The sequence below is a fragment of the Arachis hypogaea genome, chromosome 15 (genome assembly GCF_003086295.3).
Source record: "Arachis hypogaea cultivar Tifrunner chromosome 15, arahy.Tifrunner.gnm2.J5K5, whole genome shotgun sequence".
In the NCBI taxonomy this organism is placed as follows: Eukaryota; Viridiplantae; Streptophyta; class Magnoliopsida; order Fabales; family Fabaceae; genus Arachis; species Arachis hypogaea.
This window is the reverse complement of record NC_092050.1, coordinates 44,806,219-44,822,951: the sequence shown is the minus strand read 5'-3', so window position 1 is coordinate 44,822,951 and position 16,733 is coordinate 44,806,219. Positions and strand designations below refer to the sequence as shown.

General features: G+C 38.2%; 1 protein-coding gene across 1 annotated transcript; it reads left to right on the top strand.

The window, feature by feature from the left end:
• Positions 1-14,230: 14,230 nt before the first annotated feature.
• LOC112750230 (transcription factor TCP15) lies at positions 14,231-16,384 on the top strand. Its single transcript, XM_025798854.3, has one exon. The coding sequence runs from the start codon at positions 14,786-14,788 to the stop codon at positions 16,142-16,144; it is 1,359 nt and encodes a 452-aa protein (XP_025654639.1). The 5' UTR covers positions 14,231-14,785; the 3' UTR covers positions 16,145-16,384.
• The last annotated feature ends 349 nt before the right edge of the window (positions 16,385-16,733 follow it).

Below are 16,733 nucleotides of genomic sequence, written 5' to 3'. Positions count from 1 at the left end.
TTTAATATATGAAAAAATTGTTAAGAAATATATTAAATACTATTTACGAAATTAAATCTTAAAAAATAATTGATTAAAATGATTGAATAAAAAATTAAAGATTAAAGTGAATGCATATCACTTATGAATAATTTTAAAAATATTCACATATATATTTGTAACATGTCCTTCTATCTGTGCAATACACAGGTTATTAAACTTATTTCTCTCTAGAAAGAAATTAAACGGTTATGAAAACAGTAATAAGGTAAATGGAAAATTTTAGAATATATTGTGGATAAAATAACAAACTGTATGAGAGTATCAATAATGTGTCATTAGGTTATATTAACCGTGTTAACGTGCTGTTATTAAATGAGGTGTATACATAATATATATCATTAAAAAATGAAAAGAAAATGAGTGAAATATTAAAATCTAGAGGGTGACATCTAGAATAAAAGATTTTTAGGAGAGATCCATCTTTGTAAATATATATACTTAATAACAAATTATAAACATTGTGCAAGTAAACTTTTTGTTCAATTCCATATTACTTGTAAAATATTCCATTATCTGATTCGGTATACTTATGATAATTAATCTATTCATCATTTCATAATTCATAAATTTTGACTCAAGGATATTATGAAAAAGTGAAATAAAATATAATAAAGTGATGAACCATGAAAAATTATTAGGTTTTCAAGTATTTTCTTTTTATACTTTGACAATCTTTATTTATTTATTTATTTTAATCATTTGATGACACATGAAGATAATTTGAGAAAAAAGCAAGAGAAAAAGAGGAGGGTTTAGGTAATAAAGTTTTTCTTTTATAAAATTTTAAAATTTAATCTCCTAATAGATCGGTCAACTTTAGACTGATCTACGACAGTGATATCAATTCCTTATTTTTGTATGAAATTCTTATTCTAGAGGGAATAAAAACCATAAGAGGAGATCGAAAATTTGGCTAAAATATTGTACAATAAAAACTTGAACTTACGAAGTTGTCTGAAAGGCAAAGAAGTCAATACGATAGAGCTTGGGAGGGGTTCAAGTTCGTGAAAACTTGAGACCTCAACATGAGAGAAAAATGAAAGAAGTGTAGATAGGCGATAAGGTTGAAAAACCCACTAATATGGTGGCCAATTTAGATCAAAAGCTGAAAAAAGAGCTAATCCAGCTCTTATAGGACAATTCCGACCTCTTCGCATAGAAAGCCTCTGACATGTCTGGAATCTATCCTGACCACATGTGCCACAAGTTAGTCGTATACCCAGGCTCACGACTTATACAGCAGAGACGATGAAAACCCAGCCCTGGAAGAGCACAAGTCATGGAGCAGCAAGTTCAAGCACTACTGGAGGCTGAATTTATAAGAGAGGTGAAATAACCTCTATGGCCAACTAATGTTGTATTCGTAAAGAAGTAAAATAAAAAGTGGAGGATGTGCATTGATTACACCGCCCTCAATAAAACTTGTCCAAAAGATCCTTACCCTTTAGGTCTTTACCTAACATTGATGCTTGGTGGATTCAGCTTCGGGGTACAAGTTTCTTTCCTTCATGAATGCTTACTCGGAATATAATCAAATTCCGATGTATAAGCCCAATCAAAATGATATATCCTTCATCACCCATAGAGCCAACTATTGTTTTGTGGTTATGCCCTTTGGGTTAAAAAATGTTGAGACAACATATTAGCGACTGAAGAACAAAATATTCTTACCCCACATTAGAAAGCTAATAGAAGTCTATGTAGATGATATGCTTGCCAAAACCAAGGAGGAAGCTAGCCTCTTGACCTAACTTGTCAGAAATGTTCAGGCAGTACGGGATGAGGCTAAATCCCACAAAGTGCACCTTCGCCATAGAGGCAGAAAATTTGTTGGGATTCATGCTCACCAAAAGGGGTATTGAAGCTAACCCAGACAAACACAAATGGTAAGCTAGTAGCTTTATCTAGATTCTTGGCTGGCTCAGCCTTGAAGCTGTTACCACTGCTTGCAATCCTTAGAAAATGGCATGATTTCCAATAGACTCAAAAATACAAATAAGATTTCCAAGAATTCAAACAACTTTTAAGCCAACCCCCTATATTGACTTGACCTAAAAAGGGAAAAGAACTTGTGCAGTATCTAGTTGTTGCTAAGAAGGACATAGCCTTAGCTCTTATCCAAGAAGACGAGAAGGGACAAAAGCTTGCTTACTTCACAAGCAAGACATTGTAGGGGACATGATTGAACTATGAAAGGATAGAAAAATTTGCCTACGGCCTTGTCTTGGCTTCCAGAAGATTGCGGTCTTATTTCCAAGATTACACCATCAAGGTCCAAACTAACCAACGCATAAAGCATATCCTACAAAAAAACTGATATTACGGGATGAATGCTAGGGGTAGTGGAGCTATCTGAATTTGACCTGAAATATGAAGCTCAAACAACCATTACGTCACAGTACCTGACTGATTTCTTTGCAGAGTACGCAAGAGAGCAAAAAGGGAGCTCCACCACGTGGAACTTATATGTAGATGACTCATCAAACAATGTTGGTAGTTGGGCAGGAGTCATTCTTGAAAATGAAGAAGAAACTCGGATAAAGCTCTTAATGAAGTTCGACTTTCCAGCGTCTAATAACCAAGCTGAGTATGAAGCCATGCTAGCTGGTCTCCGAATGGCCAAAGAGGTCAGCACCTCAAAGGTCATACTCTTTAGTGACTCACAAGTAAATGGTGACTACCAGGCCAAAGATCCCAACTTGAAGATGTACTTGGAGAAGACACTAGCCCAGCTAGCCAAGTTCGAAGAAGCTAAGGTCAGACTTATAACTCGAAAACTGAATGGCCAAGCTGATGCCTTCTCCAAACTGGCCATTACTAAGTTAGGGGGCAATAATACAAGTTTGATCCAGAAAATCCGACATACACCATCAATGGCGAAAGAAGACGAGATAAGTTGGATTCGTTGACAATCTTCAACATGACTTTGGATGGATGAACCCAATCATTGAATACCTTAAGTTTGATATCCTCCCTCAAGAAGAAAAGAGAACAAGGAGACTGCTAAGAGAAGCTTAGATCTACACACTAGTTCATAATGTCCTTTACAGAAGGGGGATATTTACACCTTTGTTGAAATGTGTTCCAACTTCCACTACAAGAAATACGCCGATTACCGTCAGATTTAGTGGCTCACATTAGCGTCAAATTTACCCACAGATTCAGCGACGGTTTTGTTGTGGGATTTGTCATACCAAATAGTTACCGGCGGATAACCGTTTCCGATGGAAAAGTCGCCGATAACTATTTGGCTGGAACACTAGGCAAATTGGTACCAAACATAGCTTCTGAATTACCATCGGAAGAATCCGATGGTAGACATGATTAATAGAATGCTGCGTTTTGATGACCTCCAACGCGTTACCGTCAAATTTATCCACCGGTAAATTTGACGGTAACCGTGCACTAAATTCAAACCGCGAACCCTCTTTTCCGTCATTTCGAATTCGATCTTCTCTTTCTAATCTCTCACCTTCATCTCTCTCTTTCTTTCTCTCTCTCTCTCTCTCTAACCTCTCACCTCCCAGTCTCTCTCTAACCTCTGCCACCAGCCCTGTTGATCCCCAGAAAGTTGTCTACTTGAGGGAAGAGGTACAGAAGCTGACACAGGAGCTTCACTAGCAAGTAGAGTAGTCTAAGCAGAGGTACAACAACCTTTTTGCACGCATGGGAAGAGTCGTTGCCATCAACTTGGACCTGACAGAAAAGCTAGAGTAGATCAATCGGTTTTGACAGCAGATGGAGGAGTACAATCAGCAGATGCGCGCTGGAGCCAGCAGCGCTGCTGGTTCCGGCGGCAACACTGCTGGTGGGGCACCCACGCCAGCACCTTCTCCGTTGTCTCAGCAGGGGGACCACGATGATGACGCTGACGATTACTGGGATTTGTAAGAGTTAGCATTTTATTTTTTTCTTTCTTTACTTCAGTGTACTCTACTTCTGTGACATTAGTTTGTATTCAGACAATTTATTTTTAATAAAATAATTGACAATTTCTGCTAATTTTAGATTTTTGCTAATAATTTTGTTAACTTAAGTTGACTACTAATTGTGGCTTATTAGTGCCCAAAAGAATTAAAAATTAAAAAATAGTACCGTCAGATTAATCTGACGGTAGCTTTGGCATCATTTCAAAACTTACTGTCGGATTAATCTGACGGTAATCGTCAACTTAGTCTCAACAAATCCATTGAAAACATTGATAGAAAATCCGCCAATAATTAGCGTCAGATGGAAAAAAAATCCGTCGATAACGAGTTTCCATGCCTTTTATATCGTCAACCCTGGGACGATGGTAAATCTGACGGTAAACTAATTACCCACAAATTTATTTGATGAATTTGATGGTAAATCTGATGGTACTCAACATTTTTCTTGTAGTATTCGAAAATCGATGAAGTCTTAGATGAAATCCACAGTGGCATCTGTGGAAATCATCTGGGGGTAAGGTCATTAGCAAAAGAAATTTTATGTATCTGGCTTTTATTGGTCAACCTTACAAAGAGATGCAACTAATTTCGTAAAGAAATGCCTACTCTGCCAGATGCATGCAAACTTTCATTTGGCACCACTAGAAGAACTCATTAGTTTTACCTATCCATGGCCCTTGCAAAATGGAGATTAGACATACTCGGGCCATTCCCTTAAGCACCTGGATAGGTAAAATACCTTATAGTAGGGATCAACTACTTCACCAAATGAATCGAAGTAGAGCCATTGGCATCTATTACAGCTCAAAGAAGTCAAAAGTTCCTATACAAAAATATTGTGGCAAGATTTGGAGTACCATTCTCAACCACAACTGATAATGACACTCAATTTACTGACTTGACATTTAGAAGCTTGGTAGCAAGTCTAAAAATCAAGTACCAGTTCACATCGGTAGAGCTTTTCCAAGCCAACAGACAATCAAAAGCTGCAAATTAAGTTATACTGGCTGGGCTAAAAAGAAGGCTAAAAGAAGCAAAAGAAGCATGGGCTGAAGAACTTTCACAAGTTCTATGGGTGTATAAGACAACTCCACAGTCAATGACTGGAGAATCCCTCATTCGGCTAGCATTTGGTATAAAAACCATGATTCCCATTGAAATCAATAAAGAGAGTTCAAGGATGAGATTCTACAACGAAGTTGGTAATATTCAAGCCCATAAGGAAGAACTCAACCTCCTCTCAAAAGTTCGAGAACTAGATCGGATAAGAGAAAAAGCATTGAAACAAAGAATGGCTACCCGATACAACAACAAAGTCATAAGAAGAAACTTTGTCACAAATGACCTCATCCTGATCAGAAATGACATTGAGGTGCAAAGGTCAGGCAAAGGAAAGCTGACACCAAACTAGAAAGGACCTTATAAGATCATTGAAGTATTAGGAATAGGTTTTTATAAAGTGTCCGATGTCAAGGGTGGCGACCTACCCAAGTCGTGGCATGCTTGTAATATAAAGAGGTACTACATCTAGAAAGCAAACCTTATTCCCTGGTGTACTCTTTTTTCCGACTTCATAGTTTTACCAAAGGGTTTTTCTGGCGGGAGTTGATGAATCCATATTTGATGATAAATTTTAGATTGAATGGAGCAGATTTCATCATATAAACCCACATTTATTAATCTAAATAACGTACTTTTATGTTTTCTCTCTAAATTATGTCTAATTGTGAAAACATGCTATTTTGTGCTTAATTTAATCAGTTATATTTCACTTTCATTCTATTCGATACCTTGATGTTTTTTATGAGTGATTTCAGGTGTAATAGGTAGGAATGACTTGATAAGATGGAAGAGAAGCATGAAATTGGGAGAAAACATGAAGAAAAAAAGGAGAATACCTTTTTATAGTGTGCGTACGCACAACCTTCTGTGCGTATACACAAGAGAAAATCAGCAAGTGTGCATACGTACACAGTTGTGCATATGAACAAGTACCAGCGCGTGACTTCATTAAAAAGTCACGTGGCTCGCGATTTTAAGGGCTTTTTGTCCTATTTCTGATTGGTTTGAAGCATATATAGAAGGGGCTAGCAAGGGGAGAACATACCATACAATACAATACACTTAGGCATATTTTTATGTAGTTTTAGGTAGTTTTAGCTTAGATTTTCTATCAACTTTCTTAGGATTTAATTAGGGTTTATACTACAAGTCTACATTTTCTAATTTTGATCTTGAATTTTAGTTTGCTTCTATTGTAAGTATTTTTTAATTTTCTCCTGAATTATGCTACTTGTTCTATACTTTCTTATATTTTAATTCACTTAATCAATACATATATGCTTTTGCAATTTTGAGTTCTAGTTAATGAATTTGATGTTTAGTGGTTATTATATGTTTGTTGAGTTGTCCTTGTTGATTTTGTTCATTGGTTGTTCATAATTTTAAGTATTTTAACAATTTTGCCATGTTTCATGAATATTTGATAAACCCCAATTTTGTGGTTTATCTTGTGCTAAATTTAGGAGATTTTATCAATTTTTCTCACATTTCTTCAATGAAATAGCATGGTTTTGTAATTCTCCCTTAATTTGTGCTTAAGCGTAAAAACATGCTTTTTAGGCCCTTAAATTGGTGATTTTAATTTACCTTAATTCCATTCGATGCCTTGATGTGTTTGTTGAGTGATTTCAGGTTCATAAGGCAAGTATTGGATGGAAAAAGTGAAGAGAAAAGCATGCAAAGTGGAGAATTCATGAAGAAATAAGCATTTGGAGAATTGAGGGTCACGCGCACGCGTCATCCACGCATACGCGTGCGTTGGAGATTTGCAAACCACGCGCACGCATCGCCCACGTGTACGCGTGAGAAGGAGTTTTGGCCATCGACGCGCACGCGTCGCCCACGCACACGCGTGACACTTGGAACGTGAGTCACTTAAAGTGAATTAGGGTTCTTATGATTATTTCCATTTTAGATCTAGGTTCAATTTATTGTTCTCATCTTGTTTTCTTTACATTTTCATGCTCTAGTAGTTTGATTCTCTTAGTTTTCATGTTAATTTCCCCTTCATGCCTCTTTTATGTTAATGAACTCATGTTGGATTTGGATCTCTTTTAATGCAATTTAATATTTGATGTTCTTTTATTGTGAATTGAGTTGTGGATTTTACTTTCCTTACAATTGGTAGTTGGTAGATCTTATTATTCTTGCACATTTATTATGCTTTCCTTTTATGCCTTCCAAGTGTTTGACAAAATGCTTGGTTAGATGTTAGAGTAGCTTTTTGAGCATTCTTGGCTTGGAAAGAGACATTGGGCAATCTTGAGTCATTAATACCCAATTTAGATTGGTGATCTAGAGTTGTTAGTTAATATTGTTTCCATTGACTCTAACCTTTTGCTAATTTAATTAGGGAGTTGATTAGGATTTTTGGATTAAGATTAACTAGTCTTGTTTGACTTTCTCTCATGGAAGATAACTTATACCTTCTTCCAATATTGGAGATGACAAAATAAGATAAATTCTTGTTAATTATTGTTATTAGTGACTAGGATAGAAAGCTTATATTCTCAATCCTTCCCATGAATGTCTATCTTTATTAATTCCTTTCTTTAGTTGCTTGCTTTACTTCTCTTGTCATTTATTTTCTTGCTCCTTTCATCAAATCAAACCCCTCGTATTCCTTCATAGCCAATAATTGACCACTTCATTGCAATTCCTTGTGAGACGACCCGATGTTTCAATACTTCGGTTAATTTTTATTGGGGTTTGTACTTGTGACAACCAAATTTTTTATGTGAGAATTGTTTGTTGGTTTGGAGCTATGCTTACAACGAAGTTCTTATTTCTATAAGAGAAATTCTAGACCGACACTATAATTCCTCATTATCAATATGCCTACCATGTGTTTGTTGAAATGCCAATTTTGATTATGGGATAAATTTTTATTCCTTGGCTTGGGGAAAATGAGTATATGGGACACTAGAGTTATAATGTCTGACATTTAGTGATTGGATTGTTAGTTGTTCTTGTTTCCACTAACGCTAGCTTTTTACTAAGGTAATTAGTAAGTTAGCTAGGATTTGTGGATTAAGAACAACTATGCTCACTTGACTTACTCTTCGACGTAAATGGTTGACTAGGTGAGATTAATCCATTATAATTATCATAGTTGTGGTTATGACAAGGAAGCAATTTCCTAACTCATCCCAAGCCAAGGTTCCATTTACGTTTTGAACCACAATTCAATCATTTTGAGCCTTACTTGTCCATATTACATAGATAGTTCTTTTATTTGTTTATTAGTTCATTAATTGTAATTTTGATTGTCCTTTTTTTTAATTCCTTTAATTGTTTGCTTTATTATTAAAAACCCCCGATTTCATAACCAAGCTTGTGCACTTGTGGTCACTAATTCCTAGGGAAGACGACCCGAGATTTCAAACTCCCGGTTAATATTGTTTTAGATTTTGACATCTCTATTCTAAACTTTGGTCACGAGTCACCTTGTCGGTTGGGACTATACATACAACGCCAATTCTATTTCTTGAGAAAATTCCTAACCGACAATCCGGCTAGCACCAAGTTTTGGCGCTGATATTGGGGAGCTAGTGCAATTGAGTGCCATAATTTTGGTTGTTGTGAATAGTATGAATAGATGCTTTTTGGGTTGTTTGTTTGTTTTTGTTAGTAATTAGGATTTTGTTTCTTTTTTTAGTTGATGTCTTTTATTCTTAATTTCTTTTTTTATCTATGAGTTATCACCCTTGTTGCTTGGAGCTTGGTTATGATGATTTTGTAGGGAATTATAACTTTTACTTTGGATTGCACCATGGGATGGAGAAATCAATTGAGGAGGGAGCAACCTCCTCCATGTTACAATGAGCCAAACTCTCCCCAATATGCATACCCAAACCAAGGATATGGTGGGTTTCACATTGATTATGCACTTCCACCACCATATACCTATAACCCATACCTCCAACATAACCCTCAATAACCACATTTTCAAATACCACACCACTACCACCATCCACCTCCTTGCATACCACCTCAATACACTCACCAACATGAACTACCTTCCGATTATACTACCTTTTCCCCAACTAATGAACCTTCCCTCTTGTCTAATTGTGAAGTTCTCCAATCTTTGCTCCAAGAACAACAAGACCTTCAAGCCTTTCTCCAAGAGCAAGAAGAATTTCTGAGGAAGCAAGGGCACTTCATGGCTACCATAGCCGAAGCGGTGAACCGCTTAATTCTACTACGCTCAACTGATCAAGGCACTTCTCTTGAAGAATGTGAAGGATCACCTAAAGAGTGTAGTGAGGAGGAGAACATGAAGTCTCAAGTAGAAGGAGAGGAGCTAAGGCTTGGATCGCAACAAGAGGAGGAAGGTGAGATGAGTGGGCCAAAAAAAGTAAATGGAGAATTGGGGAAGATTGATCAAGATGTGGATTCCATCATTGATGATTTTTTTTTCCACATTGGTCAATCCCCTCAATGATCTTGATAAACCTTCCCCCATTGGATTTGAAGAGGAGGTTGATGTCAACTTTACACAACCTCCAAAATATGACTTAAGTGATGGGGAGGAGTGGAAAACGGTTGATAAAGAAGGAGTTGACAACCAAGAGGTGGAGCCTACAAGAGTAACTCCATTCAAGGAGCAAATTGAGTGGGTGCTAATTTCATCGATGAATTTTATTGGCTCACATCAATATACTATCTTGGAGACGGATCACCAACTTAAGGTCCTTCTTGGGTTGTTACATGATGGAGAAAAGGGTGTTAGTTGCCAAAGGAGTCCAAGGATCATCAAGAAATCCAATTCAAGAATTGGACTACAAGTGGGATGTAAAGAGCAATTGAGTGAATTCCAGAGAGTGTTGAGGTGCTTTAAGGGAACTTTGGGAGTTTGTCCATCCGACTTGAAGCATAGAGATCGACAAGAAGGGGAACGGGAAACTAGAATATGGGATCCGGATGAGCTTTAAAGACCAAGCACGGATGGAGATTCAAGGAGGAATGGAAGCATAGACTACCCTAACAAGAGTCTCCTCAAAAAGTCCATCTTAAGGACTATAAACCAAAGTGCTAGGTGGGAGACACCCTACCATGGTAACATCTTTCTAACCCTTCTTGTTTATAGTCTTAGTTCATTGCATTTTTTCTTGTCTTAGCTAGCTTAGGATTAGTTTAATTTTGAGTTTAGTTAAGTTGATTTTTGTATGGATCATGTGTTTATGAAGTGATGCATGTTTTGAGGCTAAAAACTCTTGTTAGATAACATGGTTGGTGCCTTAGTGATTCTAAATTTTTTGGAGAAACAGGGCATTATGCGTATGCACACTTTTCCTAAATTCTGCTACTCGTGCGTACGCACCCTACTATGCGTACACACACTCGTTTGCATAGCCTCTACTGGGAGCGCTCGCATACTCTTGTGCGTTCGCATCCCAGTCTTTTTCCCGATTTGTGCGTCACACAAGCTTGCGCGTACACACACCATCCCTTTTTCGTACATCCTGTGCATACGCACCTTGTTGTGCGTATGCCAACTCATTTGCAACCCTTCTGACAAGAGTGCTCGCACCTGTCTGTGCATGCGCATCCTAGCCTTTTTCCCACTGTGCGTATGCACACACCCATGTGCGTATACACACATGATCATTTTCTTCTTTAAAAACATATCTCCTGTTGTGCGTACGCACAGGCCTTGCGTACGCACACTTCTTAAGTTCTTTAAGGTCCTTGGCCGAGGACATCCTCTCCTGGTAAAGATGAACGTTCCTCTCCATAATCTGCTTTCTCTCGGCGACGACCTTAATGCACTCTTCGTCTACCAACTGAAGTTGGGCAGTATCTGACTTCATGGCTACCTCTTTGGCCTCCCAAAAAGTCTTGACCTTCTTCGACTCCTCCACCTCCTTCCGTAGCTCAGAAGCCTCCGACTGAAGCGCATTGGGAGGAGCTTCCTTCAGCTTCTTCATAAAGTTTGTACGCACCCCGACAGCACGGATGCCCTCGTTAACTAGCATTTCAATATTTTTTAATACAGTGGGGTCATCCATAGCAATATTGTTGGCTGAAAGGATGTACTCCTTGGAAAATCTAAGTGCGTCAAAAGTCAGGTCAAAGACGCTCTCGAACAGGTTGGAGGGGGACTTCTTCTTCTGAGAAGAGCTTAAAGTTGACTCAAAAAATGGAGGTACAGCAGCATCTGAGCAATAACTGTCCGAGGTGGAGGGGTAGGAGAAGTTTCCAAAGTCGGTTCAAGAAGAGAAGAATTTGTGTCAGGTCAATAGTGGGATGGGGACCGTTTTCTCAGCCTCAAGTTGTGTCGCTTGTGGGTACTAACATTCTCCCTCGCCCGCCTCAACTTGTAATGGTCAGTGCTGTTTACCATTTTTTCTGCAAAAAGGGGAGAAATTCAACAACATGAACAATTATTGAAAAAGCTATCTACAAAAATAAAAACTACCTAACTTGGTCGAAACATAGCTCGACTTTGCTAGTAAAGATTTTTTTTGTGGAAAAGTCTGGAGATAGACCCTAATCCTCCTGGAAGAGAGCCACGAGAAACTGCTCCTCCTCGTCCAGATCCTCAAGGTCATTTCTTACTATCGTGGATTCTTCATCCCTGTTTAAACAAAACATGTATTGTGACCTCTCATTCAGCCAGAAAGGTCGGGAACCCTCTACAGGTTAGACTTTAAAATAATAATTTTTGAAATCACAAAAAGACTCCTCAAAAATTGAAAGAATCTTTCGACCTTGAATAGCTCGAAAGGAAGCCCACTGTTGTTTCTTGTTACTAAAAGGCTTGGTCAAGTGAAAAGGGTAAAAAGGGACTTTCAAAGAAATTGAAAGCTCAAGAGTCCAGTAGACAAGTTGAAAAACTTTCATGAAACCCCATGAGTTGGGATGCAACTGAGTAGGAGCTACTCGACAGGACAATAATATGTCTTGCTCAAAATTAGTAAAAGAAAACCTAGCACCAAGCAAGCTTAACAAAAAGGCACTCATACATAAAAAAGGAAGTGATTTTCTGGCCTATCAAACCGGGCATAGCAGACCCACTCCTCAAAGTTAGGGTCTCTAAGGTGTATTTCTCCTCATCCTCCTATTTAGAACAAATTGGGTCTATATTTAAGTCAGTTTTTTTAGGATTTCTCTATCCATCACCGACAGAATCCCTAAAACAGTGGTATTTGCCCAATCTAAATCTTTTGGTATGTTGGAAGGAATGATTTGTATTACGGATTGAGACATAGAGTATACCTACAAAAGGAAAAACAACTAACCATGTAAATATTACTATATGTTGGACAACATGGTACAACAAGTCAAATCATCTTCAACAGAAAGCACAAAGCATCTCTTTCCATTCTCAACAACAACAAATTCTAAAGTATGACTTTAATAATCAAACTTTCAAAATGGCATTATTATCAGAAACAACAATGACGCCATTTAAGGCAAGATAAACCCCTAAAATTACACACATTCCACCAAAGAAAACATTAAGCATGTTGTCACAGAAAGTAAGAACTTAAAAGAATGCTCAGATAACAAAATTTCAAATAGAAAACGACATCTTTCCACTATAAACAGATACATCAAGAAGCACTAAAAACCATTTTTAGTGAATTTTTCAGAAATCACATTGCAACTACCCAATACCCCTAACAAATCCCTACAAAGATATTACGTCATAAAATCCCAAAAGCCATATTCAACAAAGTTTCCTCATGCAAAAACTATGCAACAAGTTCTCAGAGAGGTACAACAAACATTTCAAAAGCTATTTCTATACTAGAAATCAACAAAAAACCACAAGCATGCAAGCAAAGCAGAAAAAGAACTAGTAAGAAAGAAAAAGTACCAACCTTTGATAACGGAGAGTGAAAAATAGCACGCGCAACAACTCTAGCAAAGGCAACCCTAAAGTGCGTAATGAGCAGTTTCGGGTGGAAAAAACCACCAAGAGATAAAGAAACTTGAACGAAATGGTGCTTAGTGAAGCAAACAGAGATTTCAGAAACAAGAAAGAGGAAGCAATTTCACAAAGGAGAAAAAGAAAAAGGTTTACGCGAAGGGCCAAGTATATATAACTGTGAATTGGGTAGGGTAAAATAAATCATCTATCCCACTTTAAATGACATGCGCGGTTACCAAGGTAATCGAAAAGACACGCGAACAGTTACAAAATATGAAAACATAACGTCACATCAGTTTTAAAATCACGTCGAGTTTTCCAACTCGTTCCCTCAAATCACATCGGGAATCTAACGTCATCGACCTGTTCAAGACAATAATAAGACTCGAAGAACGACATGATTGACTTACACGAACTCCGCCTTGAGCCGGAGCACTGTTCATACCCTAACCCAAAAAGTTAGGTCCAAAATGACTAAAGCCCACTTTAGAGTCCAAAGTCACTTTCTCTACGCATTAGACTTCATTTGTCCGACTTAACATGCAGAATTTTAACTGCACCAACAAACATGTTCATATATTCAAATATAAGGTCTCAATAACCCATAGTAAAAAAGGAGAATAACCACCCACCGTTATAGGTGGATAAGTTATAGAAAGGTAACAAATTTATCTTTCCTGCTATATAAATACCATAATAAACTCAGGTATTTCTCAATCATAATCTACTAAAATCTGTCTAAAACATTTGCTAACTTAGGAATCGGAATCTCTTGTAGATACCATCCCTAATCTCACCAGAAGATCTCGAACAGCTTCATCCTATTGAAGAAGACGCCAATACCACCACAAAGGCATCTGAACCACATGTCTTACTGATTTTAAATAACTCTCGAAACACTAGGTATATATAAAAATTAGTTACTAGATTTAAAATTTTATAAAATATATATTGAAATATAAAATATATTAAAAAGTTATAAAATAATATTTATATTTATACATAAATATATAGTAATTATTTTTTTATACATATTATTTTTGTAAAAAATTGTACAGCTAAAATAAAAAATCGAAAAGTTTAATATATTGTATGATATTTATTAGTTTTTAAACTTTTTACATTTATTTAGAAATAAAAGATAAAATTAGTTCAATATTTATAAAAAAATATAACAAAAACACGTATTTTAGAGAGAGAGAGAGAGAGAGTTGAAAAGAAGGAAAGACTGAAAGAGACATAAAATTAGTGAAGACCGAAATGATTCCTTCCAGTAAATAAAAAGAAAAGAGAAAACGTGTGGTCTTTTTGGCGGAAAAAAATTACTGTGAGCAGATGAGGCCTTCTACTATTATTATTCTCTCACTCATTAATTTTGTTGCTTAAAGCTTGCCCTCCTTCCTCTCCCCCTTATCCTCTCTCTCTCTCTCTCTCTTGAGAAAGAGAAACAAGCAAACAAGTCATTCATTCGTTCATCAATCTCCCATCTCAAAGGAATAGCAGGCTATGCTCCACAAAACGCAACACACAAACAACAGAAGCCAATTTGCTGGCTATAGCCCACTTACACATCCTACTTGCGGGTCATCTCTTTCACAAGCACACAAAGTGCCACCCCCACCCCACTACTCCTCCCCCCAGTCCCTACTACTCCCGCTAAATACTTTCTACAACTATACAACAACGCCTAATTACTAATTACTAATTAAATTAATAGATCTAATTATATTTATTTTTCAGCAACAAAACCTCACTTGGATCGGTTCTTTTTTCTTAGAGACTAGGAAGAGAAAAAACGGTTACAGTGTTAGAGAATTGAAGAAACTTGGGTTGTATGCTCAGAACTCAAAAGCAGAAAGTAAAGTAGATCATGGAATTGGAAGCTGATCATAATCACCATCACCATGACCATCAAAACGGAATCAGAACCAGACCTAATTTCCCTCTTCAGCTGTTGGAGAAGACTAAAGACGTCGAAGACTCAGTCGCGGAACAGCCATGCTCCACCGCGGCCGAACAACCCGGTGAGGGAGTAGGCACCGCCGTCACTTTACAGGACCAACAACAGAATAGCACCAAGAAGCCGCCGCCAAAGCGGACCTCCACCAAGGACCGGCACACCAAGGTGGACGGCCGCGGCCGCCGGATCCGGATGCCAGCGGCCTGCGCCGCTCGCGTGTTCCAGTTGACGCGGGAGTTAGGGCACAAATCCGACGGCGAGACGATCGAGTGGCTACTACAGCAAGCGGAGCCGGCGGTGATCGCCGCAACCGGCACCGGCACCATCCCCGCCAACTTCACCTCGCTCAACATCTCACTTCGAAGTTCCGGGTCTACCGTTTCGGCGCCGTCACACTACTTCAGAGGAAGCTACTTCAATCCTAGCACGTTCTCTTCGGCCGCCGTTGCGGCGGCTGTCGGCGGCGGAAGGATCCGCGGCGGAGCTGGCTATAATTGGGAGCGTAGCATGGGCATGAATATGAACATGAACATGAATATGAACATAGCAACGATGGAAGATTCTAGAAGGTTGTTGTTTCCAGGTTCATCGGAGAATTGTTCTAATTCCATGGGATTGAACTTCAACCCTAGCACCGTGAATGCCGTTCTCCAAGCAAAGCAAGAACTTCGTGAAGATGGCGCCGCCGCCGCTGGTGGTGGTGGAAATCTTGATTTGGATGGCGGTGATTGCGACGGAAACATGGCTAGAAAGAGAAGAATGGAACAAGAGGTTTCGGTTTCACACCAGATAGCAGGAAACTACTTGTTACAATCAAGTACCGCGGGTTCGGTTCCGGCGAGCCACGCTTCGAATCCCGCAACGTTTTGGATGGTGACTGGGCACCAAGGCATGAATGGTGGTGGCGGCGGCGGCGGTAGTAATAATGATCAAATTTGGGCAATTCCGTCACTGGGGAGTGGTGGTGGAGTTTATAGAGGGGGTATGCCTGGCGGTGTTGGTGGGATTCATTTCATGAATTTTGGTTCACCAATGTCTCTTATGCCTGGTGGACAACTAGGTTCCGCCATGGTTGGTGGCGGCAGCGGCGGTGGTGGAGCAATGCTGAGTGAAAGCAATAATTTAGGTATGCTTGCAGCACTTAATGCCTATAGGCAGATTCCGGCCAATGGCAGTGGCGTTTCGGAGTCTCCGGCGAGCACTGGAAACCACCAACATCACGGTGGAGATGATGGGCATGAAACAACAAGTCAACAGCAACATTCTTGAGGATCTAAATAGTTCCACACATATGTGTGTATGATCTTGATCATCATCATCCTCATCATTATTCTAGCTCCCTTAATTTTTGTTTTGTTATTATTAATTAATTTACTTGCTTCTCTTAATGGTTTCCAAAAATATATTTTTAATACATATATATAAGTTATGTCGTCCAATATTTGCAAGAGAAACATGCAGGCTCAAGTTTGATTGCGTTTTATACATATGTTGAGTTTCAATATTCAATTTCGGTGTGATTTTTGGCTGAACTCGTATTAGGGTTTGAGAAGAAACTATATATACTTATATTATTATTGTATTATTCTACTTTTGTGTGTGTGTGTGTGTGTTCGAGTTCTTATCAATTAATCACATATAGTTGTTGTTTGTGTAGCACTGCTGCCACAGAACTTTCTGTATATATATCACCTCTCATAATTTAATTTAGTGTATACTATACTTCTATATATGTCCTCAATTTTAGTAATGTTTTGTTAAAATGGAGGTTATTACTTTTATATTATAATGATAATTAAAGAAAAATTGCTACCATATATATATGGTGGTGCTCGTTAATTAATTATAGCATCATCTT

Coding starts and splice junctions, on each gene's coding strand:
- LOC112750230 (XM_025798854.3), top strand. CDS start 14,786: ATGGAATTGGAAGCTGATCATAATCACCATCACCATGACCATCAAAAC.